The sequence below is a fragment of the Monodon monoceros genome, unplaced genomic scaffold (assembly GCF_005190385.1).
Source record: "Monodon monoceros isolate NGI ecotype Baffin Bay Population unplaced genomic scaffold, NGI_Narwhal_1 Super_Scaffold_1, whole genome shotgun sequence".
Classification (NCBI taxonomy): Eukaryota; Metazoa; Chordata; class Mammalia; order Artiodactyla; family Monodontidae; genus Monodon; species Monodon monoceros.
The window spans coordinates 14,334,259-14,352,158 of record NW_021703765.1 but is presented as its reverse complement, the minus strand read 5'-3'; the positions used below and the strand labels follow the sequence as shown (position 1 = coordinate 14,352,158).

Genomic DNA, 17,900 nt, shown 5'->3' with positions numbered 1-17,900 from the left:
GACCTGGCTACCACTTAGTATAAGCAGAAGTGAGTGCATGATCTCCTGGGATATATGGCCCCCTGTAAGTGACTGCTTCTAAGATCAGTCCCTCTGGAGGGAGCAAGGGGAACAAATTTATTCTCAACCAGGTCTCTTAACAGCCAAAGGACTGCACAATGGGATGTTAAGTTCTCCACACATAATAACTGGGCATTCTTGGGATTACCAGCTGATTCCATGACTTGTGATACTAAGGGCAAAAGGAAGACCCTGGGGCTGAAGGTCAGAGACTGCAAGTGTGGGTGGGAGGCGACTCTCCATTGGGTTGTGGGTGAGTCTGAGTGAAAGTGGTCACAGTGGTGGCTGGGCCTGAATAACATCCAAAGGCCTTAGAGACAGAGAAAGCTGAGGACATCTGAAGTGGCACATACGTGGTCCCTGATACCGGCATCATATATAATTACACTTAGAGAGGTCTTTACAATTTTTTTAAGAACAAATAAAAGGATTTCTTGAGAATAACTGAACCCATTTTTTGATTTCAGAGCTCATTGCACATACATCACTGTTTATTGCATAGGATACATATAGAGAAAAGCTTAGAGCCTTCTTTTAAGTCCCAGCTTCTTTCTCTGGAGCTAATTTCACAGGGAGACTCAGAGGAGAGTCCCCGTAACAGTGCTCTCTGAATTCTTTTCCATGGGGCCCATGTGGTTCCTGTAACGTCTGCTTGCTTCAAGCTGTTATTGAAAACATAACCGTATTTAGCCTTTTTTTGGGGTGTGTTTGCTCACAGTACAGTCTTTAGGTGAAAAACGTTTATCAATCAGTTTTTAGAAAAGGCTCTTTCAGGTTCTGCGAGATATTGTCTGTAGCTCTAGATATCTGTCTTTCTAACTTGTCCCCTAGGAAATGTGTAAATATTTTCTTGATAACTGGACATTTTCTGTCCCAAACAGTGTTGTGTGTGTGCTGAGGGGATGGAGCTACTTTCAAATTCCTTTTGGTGGAAAATGAAATTCCCAGCTACCTCACAAAACCATGGAAACCTTGATACTTCCTTTGTAGAACTAACGCACTCTAGATCTGGAAGGGACCATTCAGAACATATAAAACTTAACCATTTCTTGCACAGTCTATTATAGCATACAGAAATGTGTAGACTCTTATCTAGCACATGATTTTATTTATCCTCTTCCATGTAATATAATTCACAGTAGAATTTCTATATTATAGGTTTACCTATGAAATAGCTCCAGTATTTACTGTCATGGAGACAATTCTTCTTAAGAAAACGTGTGAAATTATTGGCTGGAGAGAAACAGAAGCAGATGGGATATTCTCACCTGGTAAGAAAAATGTTTATGAGCGAAAAGAAATATCAGGAGACACTCAAAATGTATTTCAGCTAATATGACCGTTTTCCAGAGATAAATGTTCATAAGCCATTGTGTTGGTTATAATTATAAAGAAAGTTTTTAGAAATCTTAAAGTTGTGAATTGTGTTGTTTGAGCTTTCGCTTAACACTTTCAAGGAAGGCTATTTTAAAAATGACATCAGTGATTTGGCACAATTTTAGTTTCAGAAAACTCTCAAACTGTCATGATTTCAATCAACATTTCTGATTTTGGAAACTAGATTAACAGTCACAATTTCTCTTCCATAGGTGGGAGTATATCAAACCTCTATGGTATATTAGTAGCTCGTTATAGGCAATATCCAGAGATAAAAACAAAAGGCATGACAGCACTTCCATGCATTGTATTGTTTGTTTCTGAACAAGTAAGTATAAAGTTTAGATTTTTCCAACTTTTAAGAGTCTTCTAAGATACACTGATAAAGTAATTGAAAGACTGAGAATATTAGCTTCATTTTTCCATTAAATATATTCAGTAATCTGTCTGGATCTATGGATTAATATTGGAAAGGGGAAAAACAACTTTCCAGTTGGTATAGGCTCTATAGATTAGCAATACAGGTAAGTCAGTATTAAAATTTTATTTCAACATAGGAGAAACTAACAGAAAAAATGTGATTATAAATATAAAACATTTTGCTACCTATACCATAAAAAAAGCAAGACAGAAAATTCAAAGATATAATGGTTCACTTTAAAGTTGAATTAAAAGAACGCGAATGTGTTTAATGTTTTCTTTTTCCAGTTAGGACTGTAAGAGTCGGTTGACAAGAAAGCTTTATTTTATAGGTCCTCAGCCAAATGTTTCTGATACTGACAATATATCCACTGAGGTCTCCTTTAGTTTTAATGTTCCAACCCTGTGCCTAGTAACAATACATATTTTTAAAAAATCAATTCATCCCTCTAATAAATCCGATCACTTTTTTCTTTTCTACCACGGTAACATTTATAATCTTAAAGTGTAATTGTAGTCCCAGCTTGAGAATTCTATCTAAAAGTACTTGGAAACACAGGGTTTTCTTTAAAATGTCCCCATGTTTGCAATGTCTTTCCTTTGCCAAACTCAAACTGGCATTATTATAAATGTATATTATCAAATTAGAGACCACTGCTGTATATTTAATGTAGTTTACTATAAAACTTAATACAATTGAAGATGCTTGTTTACAAATGTCATTTTCATCATTTCACATATACTTTTTAAATATAATGAGCAAATAAGCTGAAATTCCACAATACAGATTAAAAAAGAACATTTCCTATTTCATCTATGCATTCTCCATTGAAATGAAAATATGGTTAGGGTTTTAAATTTCTCTACTTGTTTCTCTCATATATCTGGTCTTTTCCGGGCAGCTAAAAATAACCCAGGCCAAGTTTATCTTTGAGCTGTCACCTCCATCTTACTGATACTGTTTACAGTATGCAAATGATACAAGGAGATAGTAGTCACCTAGAAGGCAAGAAATCAAAGTTGATGTCAAAGTCAAAATTAAAAACTGCAAGCAGAATAAGAATTGATTCATTTCTTCAGGCCTCACTCTTTAAAAAAAATGGGAAATTCAAGATTTAAACCTGTCCATAACATGTAAGGATTTACCTGGAGGATACTGTCACTAAATTTATAAATGACACGATTCATGTGTATACAGAGAATATTCAAACTCCTGCATTTAAAGAGTCGTGTTCTGTGATAGTGCCTCCTAGAAAGAGGTACTACAACCTTCTTCATCTCAACAAATGTAATGATAAGGGTCTGGAACTATGCCTTGAGAACTCTACTTGCATATGTGTGTGTGTGTGTATATATATATATATATATATATATATATATATATATATCCATGCACAAACCCATGCAAAGCTATGCATGTAAGCCCTAGTGTGAGTGATGCACTAGTGTAAGTGATGATTTAAGGCGGGAGAATTAATACCTTTCTTGTTTTCATTTTTGCCCAAGGGTCAATATTCAGTAAAAAAATCTGCAGCAATCCTTGGTATGGGAACTGATAATGTAATTGAAGCAAAATGTGATGAAAGGTATGTCCTTAATACATTCTCAGAATTTTTTATCATCATGCTTGGTATGAAGATTAAAATCCCATTTTTCTATTATCCCAATTTTTAGCAAGAATACTCTCCCATATTAGTTTCAATAATTTTAACTAGAAGTAATTATGAAACAAGCACCAAGGTATCCTATCCTACTGTTAAGACTTCTTTACTAAGTATAGTCCTAAATCAGTGAGACTGTCACATATCCGTTCCTTGTTTTAAGTAGATCCAGTTAGCAATATAATGATGTTTAGAGCTGAAAAATTCGACTGCATTAGAAATCTACAGAGTGAAAATATATTTCCATTTGTCTTGAATCCTACTTTTCATAAATAAACTACATTACAAATACATATATTCTGGGAGATCATTTTGATGCATATCAAATGTATTTATACATTTATGCATATCAAATTCTGTGTTATAATCTGCAACTTATTCTTTTATTTTTTTTGGCTTTAGAATATATCTTAGGAATCTTAGCCCATGAATTTATACAGACCTTCCTTATTCTTTTTTAATTACTTCGGAGTTTTCCATTTTATAACTGTAACATAATTTCACATATCTTATTTAAAAGGGTTTTCACCTAGATTTTAGTATTTAAGAACAATGCTTAAATGAATATAATTATATAAATATATTTGAGTGTCTGTGTTTTAATATTTCTCATGTGAATCTCTAGAAGTTGAATTATTGGTTCAAAGAATGTCTGCACTTACAATTTCATAAAGATTTTTATTTGCCCTTCAAACATTTTTCAGTTAATTGATACTCTTATCTACCTTGTGAAGCCTGAATATTATCAATACTTCTGTACTTGAAAATTCTGATAGACAAAGATGACGTTTAGTAATATTTGGGACAATGTATAGCCAATATATGGACCAGCCAATTGTGTATTACCATGATCTGTCTGTTCATGTTTTTTGCCCATATTTTATTGGTGGTTTATTATTTATTGGCTTGTAAAAAAATATTTATATATTGAAAAGTTTTGAAATATAAAATATATGAATATAAAATATTTTGCAAATATGTTTTATGTTTATAATTCAATACTTATCTCAAGTCGTTTGGTTTTCTTTATATAAATCCTGAGAATCCCTCCCCCAGATACTTTATATCTTTTTTACTGCTATTAATAGGATATGTTCTATGTTTATTCAGAACAATTAGTTTTAAAAAATAGGAACCTAATTGTTGTAACCACCCATTTGCTCAACATTCTTATCATTTTCAAGAGTTTTTCAATAAACAATGTTAGGAATTCCAGGTATACAACCATATGTACTCAAATTAGGGTTTTTTTCTCCTCTTCTTTTTATCTATCTATCATCATCATTATAATCATCTAGCTAGCTAATAGGTATTTCTTCAGAAAAAAATACTATAATATTGATGGTAGTGAGCATCTTTATCTTGTTCCTGACTTTAAGAGAAATGTTTCTTCTGAATCATCAATAGACAGGATTTTAGTCTGAAAACTGGATGGAGTAGGAAAATATTGGCTTTTGGGTTTTTTTTTCCCAGAAATTCTCTGTGAAGAAATGTGAGGCCACCTGAATTTGTGTCATGTTCTTCCCCCGCTCCCCCAATTTGGATACTTGATTTTTCTACCTTGATACTAAGAAGTCTTTATAATTAAAGGTTAATAATTAGGTAGATGAAAGAAAGAAAGAAGAAAGAAAGAAAGAAAGAAAAGAATCATCTGTATCTTTCTTAGAAAAATCAGAATCTTCTGATTTGTAAGTAATGCTGATTTTAAGATGATTGAATAGTAAACTAAGCATTCTTTAACTCAAATAACATGATATTTAACATTGGTTTTAGAGAATTAAACATTTACTTAATAGTTGTTTTTACACCTATAAATACCTTTGGGAGACAATAAAAACTAATTTTTTAATCTTGAATATTACGTATTCTTCTAATTGGTAGAATTGGTTTGTTTATTCACTGATAAGAAATCAATGTGTATTTGCATTTTTAAGGGGAAAGATGATTCCAGCTGAGTTAGAGAAAAATATATTACAAACTAAAAGGAAGGTATGTTCTGAAGTTCCATATTTAACACACAAATGCATCTTAATTTTCTTCACCTATTTTTTTTTTTTTTTTTTTTTTTTGCGGTTTGCGGGCCTCTCACTGTTGTGGCCTCTCCCATTGCGGAGCACAGGCTCTGGACGTGCAGGCTCAGCGGCCATGGCTCACGGGCCCAGCCGCTCCGCGGCATGTGGGATCTTCCCAGACCGGGGCACGAACCCATGTCCCCTGCATCGGCAGGCGGACTCCCAACCACTGCGCCACCAGGGAAGCCCTCTTCACCTGTTTTTGTTAGTGGAAAACAATTGATAAGATAATTGCTAAAGGAAATAAAATAATCCCTAAATGTAGGAAATTTCTTCTAAAACTGAAGTGAAATAATTAACATTGTAGTATTTCCTGATAATTTTGTTTCTGTTAACTATCAAAAGAAAAGTTACCAGGATATTTACTAAGAAAGGGGTTTGGTCAGCTCTATTGTTGTGGTATGATTTTCTGAAAATAAATTCAGAGAGAAATAACAATAAATGAGACTCAGAGGTAGTGGTATTAGTTCATCTTACGGTTAAGCTACTTTTTCCATTACTGTAGGTACCTTTGAGTATTTGAAATTTTTAAGTACTTAGTCAAAGTTATCCAGCTTCCTGATGTCCAGAAGTGTAACGGTTAAGTAACAATATTAGCATAGGAGTGGACTTCATGGGATTGTAAGAATGATGCAGCTTTTGTCATCACCAGGGCCAAACTCCTTTTTGTGTCACTGCCACAGCTGGCAGCAAGCACAGTGTTCGGGGCCTGCGACCCACTCCACGACATCACAGGTATTTGTGAGATGCACAAACTCTGGATGCGTGTGGATGTAAGTCACATCCTTGAGTCTGGATCATGATTCACCTTTTTAAAAAGATGTATCCTATGAATAGTCCTTAAAATTTCTTAATTGACATGGCAGGCAAGACAAAAATTTCTATAACCCTAATTTTTATAAAGAATAAATATCAAGAAAGAATAGTCTTATTTGCATAAATTATCTTAAATTAGACTTAATACACTATCATGGAATGAGCTACAAATGTATCTAGTGTTTAAAAAAAGTCTAAACCTCTATTAATATTCAACCAACAATTTAGAAAATCAGTTTAAAGAAATAGTTAAAACAATTTTAAATCAAAAGGACTTAGCCCATTACTCTAATATACGTTTCTTAATTAATAGCTATTATGGAAATCAAAAGTTTTGATGCTATTAGTTTGGTACAGTGACTTTGGGCAAAAATGTCTTTGGCTTTGACTAGAGTTGGACAAATTTAAAGTTATATAATATGGTAGATATTTTAATTTTTCTGTAGTATTGCCAAATCTGATTCCAACTTTTAAAAATTTCTGTCTCTGGAAATTACACAGAAGGTATCTCTTTGAATTAATTAGAAAAAAAACTTTACTATGTCATGAATAGACAATGAAAACTCATAGGAGGAAATTTTTAAATGCATTGTTCTTCGAAGTAGGATAATTATAGCCAAGTTTATAATTATCTTGAATAACAATTAAATCTTCATCAACTTTTGAAATAAAATGAACATAGGAAAAAGCATTCAGTGCTATGTAAAAAGAAATAGAGGGCTTCCCTGGTGGCGCAGTGGTTGAGAGTCCGCCTGCCGATGCAGGGGACACGGGTTCGTGCCCCAGTCCGGGAGGATCCCACGTGCCGCGGAGCGGCTGGGCCCGTGGGCCATGGCCACTGAGCCTGCGCGTCCGGAGCCTGTGCTCCGCAACGGGAGAGGCCACAACAGTGAGAGGCCCGCGTAGCGCAAAAAAAAAAGAAATAGGAACACAAATCCTTTGTATCTGTTACAGGCAGCTTGCGGAGGTGGATTGTTGCTGTCCAGAAACCACTCCTATAAACTCAGTGGCATTGAAAGGTGAGACCCGGGCCATTGCTTGTGCAAGAGAAAGAACCTATTTAGGCTTCTGTTTTCTTTCATTAGACGGTGAGCACTAACTGGGGCTGTTTTGTCACCTAGGGCCAACTCTGTGACCTGGAATCCACATAAACTCATGGGTATCCCCCTTCAGTGCTCTGCTATCCTGACTGGGGAAAAAGTAAATAATTTCTATTTTCAAGTAGGGACATAATGACGTCTTGGTAATGATTAGCTTCATTGTGAATGTTCAAAACCAAAATAATTGTGGCCTCATTGAATTAACGTAGTGCAGCACCATTTGCCCTGTTGAAGAAAACTGATCCTTCCCCTTTGATCTTTTTATTTTTTATTTTATGATATAGTCCTTTTATTTAAGTTAAAATATTGCAATTATTTTTTCCCATTCAAATACTAACTGCTTTCTTAGGGCAAGTTTGAATTGCTCTTTAAAAAATCTAATTAAGATATTCAACTCTTCTTATTTCTTTGAACCTGCCTTCTCTGTCATAGTGCAAGTTTTCATCATCTCTGATTGGAATTGTTTCCCCTAAATATCTTTCAGCTTTTAGGTAGTACTTCATATATGACCAGTGTCATTTAGCAGGGAAGATGGACCTGAGTGTTAATCTTATTCATTTTCAAATCTTTGCTCTAACATGTATGAGCTTTATGATCTCTAACCTCTGCTATACTCTCCAACTTATCTGTTACAATTCCTTCTTTATTCCCTTATAAATTATCACCAATTAAGCAAGAATTGAAGAATTATAGGTTTACAGTCCCTTATTTACAATTTTAAAATTTAAAGATGTTCTGAACAATTAATTTTTTTGTAGTTCATCAGGTGACAAAACCAATCCTGACCTGTTGTGAGGCTCATATTGACTCTATGTACCCACTTAATGTAGATATTCATACTTCACTATAGAAATGTTAATGTATTTGATTATGACATACAGCCCCAGACCCCAATGAAATGTTGCATTATCTTCTATATATGGACTAAACTACTTATTATTTAAAAATCTGTATTTTGACACCCACCTGTTGGCAAGGTTTTCAGAGAAAGGATGTGAATTTATTTATTTATTTAACATCTTTATTGGACTATAATTGCTTTACAATGGTGTGTTAGTTTCTGCTTTATAACAAAGTGAATCAGCTATACATATACATATGTTCCCATATCTCTTCCCCCTTGCGTCTCCCTCCCTCCCACCCTCCCTATCCCACCCCTCTAGGTGGTCACAAAGCACCGAGCTGATCTCCCTGTGCTATGCGGCTGCTTCCCACTAGCTATCTATTTTACGTTTGGTAGTGTATATACGTCCATGCCACTCTCTCACTTTGTCACCGCTTACCCTTCCCCCTCCCCACATCCTCAAGTCCATGCTCTAGTCTAGTAGGTCTGTGTCTTTATTCCTATCTTACCCCTAGGTACTTCATGACCTTTTTTTTTTTTCTTAGATTCCATATAGATGTGTTAGCATACGGTATTTGTTTTTCTCTTTCTGACTTACTTCACTGTGTATGATAGACTCTAGGTCCACCCACCTCACTACAAATAACTCAATTTCGTTTCTTTTTATTTTTGCGGTACGCGGGCCTCTCACTGTTGTGGCCTCTCCCGTTGCGGAGCACAGGCTCCGGACGCACAGGCTCAGTGGCCATGGCTCACGGGCCCAGCCGCTCTGTGGCATGTGGGATCCTCCCAGACCGGGGCACGACCCCGTGTCCCCTGCATCGGCAGGTGGACTCTCAACCACTGCGCCACCAGGTAAGCCCAAGAGCAGCATATATTGTCTCTCCAAACACTATGACAACAGCAGGACATGTCTACACCCTCATTCTGCCCCTTATTTATAATTTTTAACTGCCCCTTATTTAAAATTTAATTTAAATAATTGACATGCTTTTAGGAAGCTATTCCTATCACCTTCTTCCCAGTACTCTATAGGAAGATGGGCATTAGGTTCTGTTCAGATGAAAGCTTTGCCATGAACTAACAACATCTTTAATATATTGGGGACCTGGTCCTCTACCTTACATTACCCACCCTGTGGACCCTAAGGGACTCTCTCAGATGTCAGTATCAGAGGCAGTTAGAGCTGGTTAGATTTTTATTTGGTAGATATGGAATCCCTAATACAAAACACTAATAGAAAAATATGTTCTTTAACATGAATCACAGGCAAATTCATGATCCTACTTTGGTTAGTCTATAATATATTGGCAATAATATATTGGTTAGTATATAATATATTGGCAGCATTTTCTCTTCTAAATTTATCTCTTTCATCAACTGCTTTTTCCTAACCTTATAATCACCTAGTTCAAAACAAGCATTAAAAAAACCACTTTGAATAGTGTATCGACATTGGTAACTCACCTTAAATTCTTTTGATAATGAGGCATTGAAATAATGAATACATTCATTCAATAGTAATGGATCTACCATTCATTGAACATGTATTAGGCTAGAAAGCTTTACGTATGTTATTTAGCTTATGTTTCCCAACAGTTGTGCTGGTTATATCTGTTAAATAGGTAAAGAAATTAACTTGCTAGTGGATGAAGAGAACTACATCTAAGGAGCAAAGGTGACAACTCACCTAAATCCAAAATATATTTTTTTCCACAAATTCATATTGTCTTTCTTAATACAATTCATAGCACCATGGGAATGCCAAAACTCACACTGGGTAGTGATGAAAAGCAGGCTCATCATCTTTTGCATACGGAGACTACTTCATAAAAATGGTGCATAAACAGACGCTATATAAGTAGGGCCATTCCTGGGAACAGGAAAAAAATTTCAGCATACCGTGAAATGGGAATTCTTTTATATTATAGAACGTTTTTATATACAAGAAATCAGGTTCAGGTAAACACCCATGATGGGCTTGAATGGGAGGAGTTGACTTGCAAGTTTGTAGCATGATTTATAACTAGTAAATATTTAAACATCTGCTATGTGAATCTCCATCAGTACTCTTGACAAAATAATGGGCATTAAGAATGAAGTCCAGAGATATAAATGAAAAATTTAATAGTTTTTCTCATTTGCTATAATTACAGAATGAATATTCATTGATAGTAGAAAGAGGAGCCATCTTTAATGAAATTCATATTTCTTAAAAATAAAATTAGTTACATAAAATACTGTGATAGGTTACAAAAGTAAGAAGAAAATCATATAGTAATGTAAGATTCTACAAACATCGATTATTATGCAGAAGCAAATCGAATGCAAAAGCTTCTTTTTGGTTGGATTTTCTACATGGGTTGGACTGGTTTTATATTCATAAAATGACTGTGTTTGGCCAGGAAAGTGCTATAGGGAACTTAATTGTCCAAGAGCCCATCTGCTTCTCTCAAATTCATAATTGCATTTGCCCTGAGGCTGTGCTTTCCAGAGTTTTCTCCCAGTCAGTCACTCATTGAGCACGGCAGGGATTCTAAGGCATTCCCATTCCTGAGAGACACGAGACTCTCTTGATAGCTGAGTTGGTGTGAAGAGTTCCCAAGGGCCTTTCTGAATTTTACTTAGATTTCATCATACTCCAGGATGCTTCTTCCCCACCTTTCCCCACCTGTTTCCTTCACTTAGGGTCAGACTTATGCACAGTCTGAAAGCTCTCCCAGTCTGACTGGCTCCTTCCCACTATCTTTCACACAGGTACTTCACTAATGAAGTCCTTGCACCTTTAATCTCATCTTGGTGTCTGCTATTTGGAGGACCTGGGCTAACAGAGTCCAATTAAGTTCAGAATAGAAGTGCCATTGTCTTTACTATTCAATCTTTGTAGATTTTTTTCAAGAAACTTAAAGATACATTCACAAGGAGGATGCATATCCTGATTTTTTCATTGCCAATTTAGTATGCATTGAATGCCACCAAAAGCTCTATGTGGAAAATTGCTGAAGAGTAATAAACTCTATGCCAAGTATTTCAATGATATTTAGCCCCATTTCTTCAGAATTCAGAGTAGGAATATTCTTCATCAATAATTTCTATTAACTTTTCTGCATTTTTTTCTTCCTCTAATTACTTACAGCTTCTCCCTGAACCAGACTGCCCTCAAAGAAAAATATCAAATGATAAAGTGGTTAGCTCAAAATATCAGTCCACTGCTATTTAATCATGTCCATTCTTAAGCATTTCAAAGACTAGTAATGCCTTCTCCAAACCAATATTTGTTCAAAACTGTGAAAGTTGGGAGCATCTGACCAAATGTTCATCAATCAAAGCTTTTTACACATTTTGATTCATATATATTTCTTGTGGAGAAAAATAAGGCTTTGAAAAAGGATAAAAAGTTGCGTGCTAGGGTTATTTTTAATTTTAAATAGTATGGTAATTGTCAATAAGGTTACACTTGTGCAAAAATCTGAAGAAAGTGAAGAGGAGATCACGCTAATATTTAGCTGTGTAGCAAGAGGGAATCTCAATTTAAAATCTTTGAGACTGAAGCACACCTGTTGCATCTAAGACACAACAAGGAGATCAATGTGGCTAACATGGAATGAGCTGGTCATATGAAGAAATAATGTAAGAAAGAAAATGAAAGGGTTCCTCCGTCATTACTCTTTCTTAGAACTCCATTGCCTTCGGTCTCTGTTGAAAACAAGTTCTGATTTAAACAGAAAGTGTAGCCTCTTGGGGGCTCCGAGCATCCCTGCTTACTTAGTTGTAGGTGTAGCATCCTTACCTCGTGCTATTTGCATTGTCACTGAGTTGCCACATATGGTAGGACCAGTGGAATTCCATGCTCATTGTGCAATGCAAAGGCTATGTGTGCCTGGGGAGGCAAGGAGTGGCAGACATATATGTTGCCTGTATCTCCTTAGCTCATAGGCATAATCCATTGTCCCACTGGACTTCACTTTCAAAACACAAGTCCAAAATAAAATTTTAAAGAATTTCAGGACAGCGACAGCAGAGCATTAAGCCTGAAGCCCTTCTGAATATGGGCCCTGTGTGACTGCACAGGTTGTATGCTCATGAAGCCAGCTCTGATCACAAAGGCTTAAGTATTGAGAAGACACTGAAGTACCACCTCATATGGTTGTCAAGGCCCTACACTACACAAGCCTAGAGTAACTATGAACACATACCCTCAGCATGGACATACATGGAACACATGGACAGAAGCAAAGAGACCAGTTAGGAAGCAATTTCAGTAATGCAGTGGACAGTGATTGGGCCAGCATAGTGGCAGTGAATAGGTTAAGATATATTAGATTCTAATTACGTTTTAAAGGTAAATCCTGTGGAATTTTCCAAAATATTAGATGTGGGGAGTGAGAAAAAGAAGAGGGTCAAGGATAAGAAAACTTTGATGTTTTGGGCCTTAGCAACTAAAGGATAAAATTGATGTATTACTGAGATTGGGAAGACTGGGAGAAACAAGTTGGTGCAGACAGGTCAGGAGTTCACTTTTGGACATTGATTTTGAGATGTTTATTAGTTATGTGAAGCAGGAGACTGAGGTTCAGAGATGAGGTCTCAGACGGAAATGAAAGTGGGAGAGTCATCAACCTGTATATACTGCTTAGAGCCATGAGACAAGTGGAAATCACCAAGGGAAAGACAGTGAGTGGAGACAGATTGGTCGATTTTTCTGTGCCTCCATTATCCACTTTATAGGATTCTTCTAAGAGTAAATTAAACTAAGAGTACAAAGCACTAAACTACATACCTGATATACTGCTGAAGCTCAACAATTGTCAGTTTTAAGATGCACTATGCCAGCCAGTATGCCAAGGGCTTTATTTGTCATATTTCTTATTCCTCACTACATTATATATAATTTTTAAAAATTTGCTCTGCATACTAGACAGATAAAAAATTCATGTCAAAATATTTATCAAACATTTGTAGATCTAGGCAACCAAACTTAGAAAGGCTGAGTAACTTGCCTCAAGTTCCACAGACAGTAGGGAGTAAAAGCAGGTTGAGGGGATAGAAATAAGAATGCAGTAAGAATATATAATACCTACTGTTAGTAAGATAATAATCACATTTATTTAAATAAGTACATTTAAATAAATTTAATACATTTCAGGAACTTCTCCAGTGTAATTTAAAGGTACTTACTTGAATGAAGCTTTTGATTTTTTTTAACTACAGGGAACCTATGGCTTTGAGGCACAGATCAACAGATATATGGAACTTGCAAAATACTTTTATAAAGTTTTAAAGAGAAAAGATAACTTTAAGCTAGTATTTGATGCAAAGGTAAGGACTCTACTAGTGGGCTTTATTTGTGAGAGAGAGTTTAAAGTATCTATACTTTCTTTTCTGAGTTTTTTTTTTTTTTTTTTTTTTTTTTCGGTACACGGGCCTCTCACTGTTGTGGCCTCTCCCGTTGCAGAGCACAGGCTCCGGACGCGCAGGCTCAGCGGCCATGGCTCACGGGCCTAGCCGCTCCGCGGCATGTGGGATCTTCCCGGACCGGGGCACGAACCTGTGTCCCCTGCATCAGCAGGCGGACTCTCAACCACTGCGCCACCAGGGAAGCCCTTTGCTGAGTATTTTTTTACTTGAATATGTTACCTATCCAATACTTTGAGATAATTTAAAAGTTGTATGTAAAAATTATTTTAAATATTTTATCTAAATGCAAAACATTTCGGTTTTAAAAACTTTTCCATTTGAGTTCTCTTTCTTACAGGCCGAGGGTCCAAAAGATTAATTTGATGATTATACTAAATTTTTAAGATGAAACTCTGGTTATAATTGCTTTTCTGATTTTGATGGCACTGAATTAAGAGTAATTTAATTGTTCCTAGTTTTTTTCTTGTATGTTAGAGAATGCAGTTGGGTTTCTGGATAGTAGATGACATAAGAAAAAGTGGGCTTTAAATTATATGATAATCCTTGGTTAATCATTATTAAAGTACTAAGTAGATATTAATGAAAAAATGGAGAGTTTTGCTAGTATTCTATCCATCTTCCTCTGCAAGGCCCAGTCAGCCAACCCAATGGCATGCTTTAAGTCATGCTAGCAAGAGTAACTATTAGGAAACAAAGGTGCTTGGTCTTTTTTCTACATTGTCTCCCTCTGATTGTATTATTTCTATTTTTGGTTAGTCTCACTCAGTCTTAAGTGGAAACTAGAAGTAAAGAAATTTGTTTGTTTTTAATACTGTACATTCTCTGATCATTTATCTGCCTCTCTGAAATGAGCTTTCATAAATTGATTTAAGTAAAGTTCTCTTATACCCCTTTATCTACATAAAAGACATCTAGTCACTGAAGCCAGAACCTTGAATTCATCTTGAAAACCTAGCAAAGATCAATTCTATCTTTTGAAGATTAGGGAAATTTAAACTCTTCTATCTGTACCCGTGGCCACTGCTTCAGTGAAGTCCTCTCCATTCTCTCCTGAATTACTATAACATTCTATTAACTAATATTCTCCTTCCCTCAATTGTTCTCTCCCCTAACTGATTGTCCTGAATGACCTTACTCAAATATAAAATTGGCACTGTCATTAAAATATTTAATATATTTTGAGGAATGGGCATGGGATGGATGGCTGAAGACTGGGCACTCTGTGAGGACACCATTTTCTTTATCTCTGTATTTGGTGCCTGATACATGTATTAGATCCTCAAAAACTATTTTAAAATATATTAAAAGTTAAATACTTCTGGGATAATTAAGGAATTAGGTAGGGCTTTAATGATACTTATAAAATTACTAAAGAATTAGGTAAAACTTTAAGAATACTTGTAAAATTTTAATTTTTTTTTTTTTTGCAGTACACAGGCCTCTCACTGTTGTGGCCTCTCCCGTTGCGGAGCACAGGCTCCAGACGCGCAGGCTCAGCGGCCATGGCTCACGGGCCTAGCTGCTCCGCGGCACGTGGGATCTTCCCGGACTGGGGCATGAACCCGTGTCCCCTGCATCGGCAGGTGGACTCTCAACCACTGCGCCACCAGGGAAGCCCTAAAATTTTAATTTTTGATTTAGCCTGAGTTCACCAATGTCTGCTTCTGGACTTAAACATATCCCAAAAGGTTTGGAAGAGATCAAGAACTGCAAAAGGTAAGTTTGTGTGTATGGTGTGGTATTTATCATTTTAATATTGCCTTTTAAATAATGTGTCTGGGTTAGTTTGATTGGTTCGTGGAAGGCGGTAATGTGGTCTTAAGACATTTTTAAAAAATATTTGTATGGAACCAAGTGAAATCTCAACCCACCAGTCATTTTGCAAATTAATCTAGTCATCCTTTATATAATTGAAAAATATTTTTTGAATGCTAATATTCAATTTACTGAGTTTTTTACCCTTTGGTTAATTCATTCATCAGTTAATGCTTGCCATATGTTCCAGAGGATTTAGAGGTATAAAATGAATAAGACAGAATCTGAGTTCTAAGCTAGAAGGCTTAGTGGGGAGAAGATAAGAATAGAAATAATTACAATTTTTATGAGCAATAGAAGATGTACTTGGAGAAGAATTATCACATTTGAAATATTTATCATAAGGTCATCTGAGCAAGAATCTAGGAGAGATTTTATTACAGATCAGTGATCAATACTGAAAAAAATCCAAATAAATGTCATAGCAATGAGAAGATTTAATCTTTACCCTAAGAATGTATATTAAAATAAAGAGAATTGCCACTATTGTGCGTTATTTAGCTATACATTTACTGTAAGTTTTTAACCTATCTTAAGCATGCATTATATACATACATTTTATAATAGTATCACCACCACTTTTGAGTTGACCAACATCACAACTACTTAGGCAATGTGATCCGCCCTAGGAGAAGCTGAACACAAACTATCTGATATCAGTGTTTAAGGGCATCAACTTTTTATGTCATCAGAAAATTTCACTGGGCTTATAAGTCTTAAGAGAAAATAGAGAATTTTTTTGGTTTTGTTTTGCTTTTTAATAATACCCCTCGTTTAAATATTTTGTGGTTTGAGGCAAGTACTGAGCGAAGCTCTTAATTTTTTTTCTTAACATGTAAGTGTTACCTTTTACTAGGGTAATTACTACCAGCTGAGAGTGGAGTACACGTTTACAGAGAGCGAGCTATTTCCTGGAGATACACACACTCACTCACCAGAGAGCCGTCCCTCTCAGAGATCTGCGCATGCTCCTGGATGGAGGGCAAAGGGGAAATATAAAGCAGTTTTTAACAATATTGCAGGCAATAACTAATACCTTTTATTTTATGGTCATGTTGATTAATTAAAATATTAAAGAAGGACATTAAATGAAATGTCTGACCATATAATGACTATATAAGCAAATATATATATATATATATGTATGTATATGCCCTGCCATATATAAAAACTTATGGGAAAGTTAAGTAATGGAGAGCATCTGTAGCATTTTAAAGGTAAACTGTGCAGGAGTAGAAGTTTCGGGAAGAGGAACACATTGAATAGTTATAGAATGCCCTCCTCGTCCTTTCCCAGTCTCAGTACCACTTTGTCTTATAATAATAACCCAAGGGCGTAATGTGATCTAATGTCACGTGCATGGTATTGTTTTAGGAGCTGTGCAAGACAATTAAACAGATAGAATTTGTCTCTGTAAAATTTACAAAGAAACTTATGTTTTGTTGTAAAACAGTGACCTTGTAGAAAAACTCAAGATGTATTGTAATGATTCAAAGAGCGGAAGTTAGAATACCAAAAGATACTACTGCTTTTCCATTTTCTATTTCATTTTACCTCTCCCAGATACTTCTACTTGAATTGCCACATAAATAAAATGTCACACAACCTTCTTTAATGTATTCTAGCACACTTGCATTATTTCGTGAGTTTGGTAATCGTGAATCATGGAGTAACAAGAGCTACAGTATGAATATAGAACGTGCTGCCTTTTCTCTGTACTAAGCTGCTTCTTAAAAATTATCCCTGACAGTTTTAAATTGCCTGCAATTTACTTCAAGCTAATGATAGTTATGTAGCCATCTAGGATGTGGAACAGTATTTACTTGTAAAATTTCCTTTTAATGATATTTGCATTTATACACAGATTGCTCCAAAGATTAAAGCACAAATGATAGAGGAAGGCACAGCCATGCTAAACTACCAGCCTTATGGGGACAAAGTAAATTTTTTTCGAATGGTCTTTTCTAATCCTGCCACAAGACAAACTGATGTTGACTATGTTATTGATGAAATTGAAAGACTTGGGAAAGATTTATGATACTGCAATGTGATTTTGAATACCAAAACTAAACACCGACTTTAAAGATTTACTGCTGAAGATAATAAGAAAGGAATATTATAAATGATATTCTTTCTTGAGAACGTTTGATTCTCTTTTATCCTATGTTATACAAGATGAATAAAGAACAGTGGGTCATTGAAGATTGATAGATAGATAATAGATTCAATTTTGTTCATCTATTTGTTGTTTTCATTAATTCAATGAAAGATTACTGAAAATCCATTAACTGTCAGGGACTTTTCTTGGTGTGTTAGA

At 35.5% G+C, this 17,900-nt stretch overlaps 1 protein-coding gene across 1 annotated transcript in view; it reads left to right on the top strand.

Annotated features, from left to right (window-relative positions):
* The window catches only part of LOC114892567 (glutamate decarboxylase 1-like), a 40,776-nt gene extending 23,155 nt beyond the window's left edge, over positions 1-17,621 (top strand). The window contains 11 exon segments of the mRNA XM_029217667.1: positions 1,219-1,331; positions 1,650-1,765; positions 3,364-3,443; positions 5,453-5,507; positions 6,243-6,281; positions 6,283-6,363; positions 7,361-7,425; positions 7,528-7,606; positions 13,562-13,669; positions 16,440-16,565; positions 17,448-17,621. Coding sequence (XP_029073500.1) covers positions 1,219-1,331; positions 1,650-1,765; positions 3,364-3,443; positions 5,453-5,507; positions 6,243-6,281; positions 6,283-6,363; positions 7,361-7,425; positions 7,528-7,606; positions 13,562-13,669; positions 16,440-16,565; positions 17,448-17,621 — 1,036 coding nt within the window.
* The last annotated feature ends 279 nt before the right edge of the window (positions 17,622-17,900 follow it).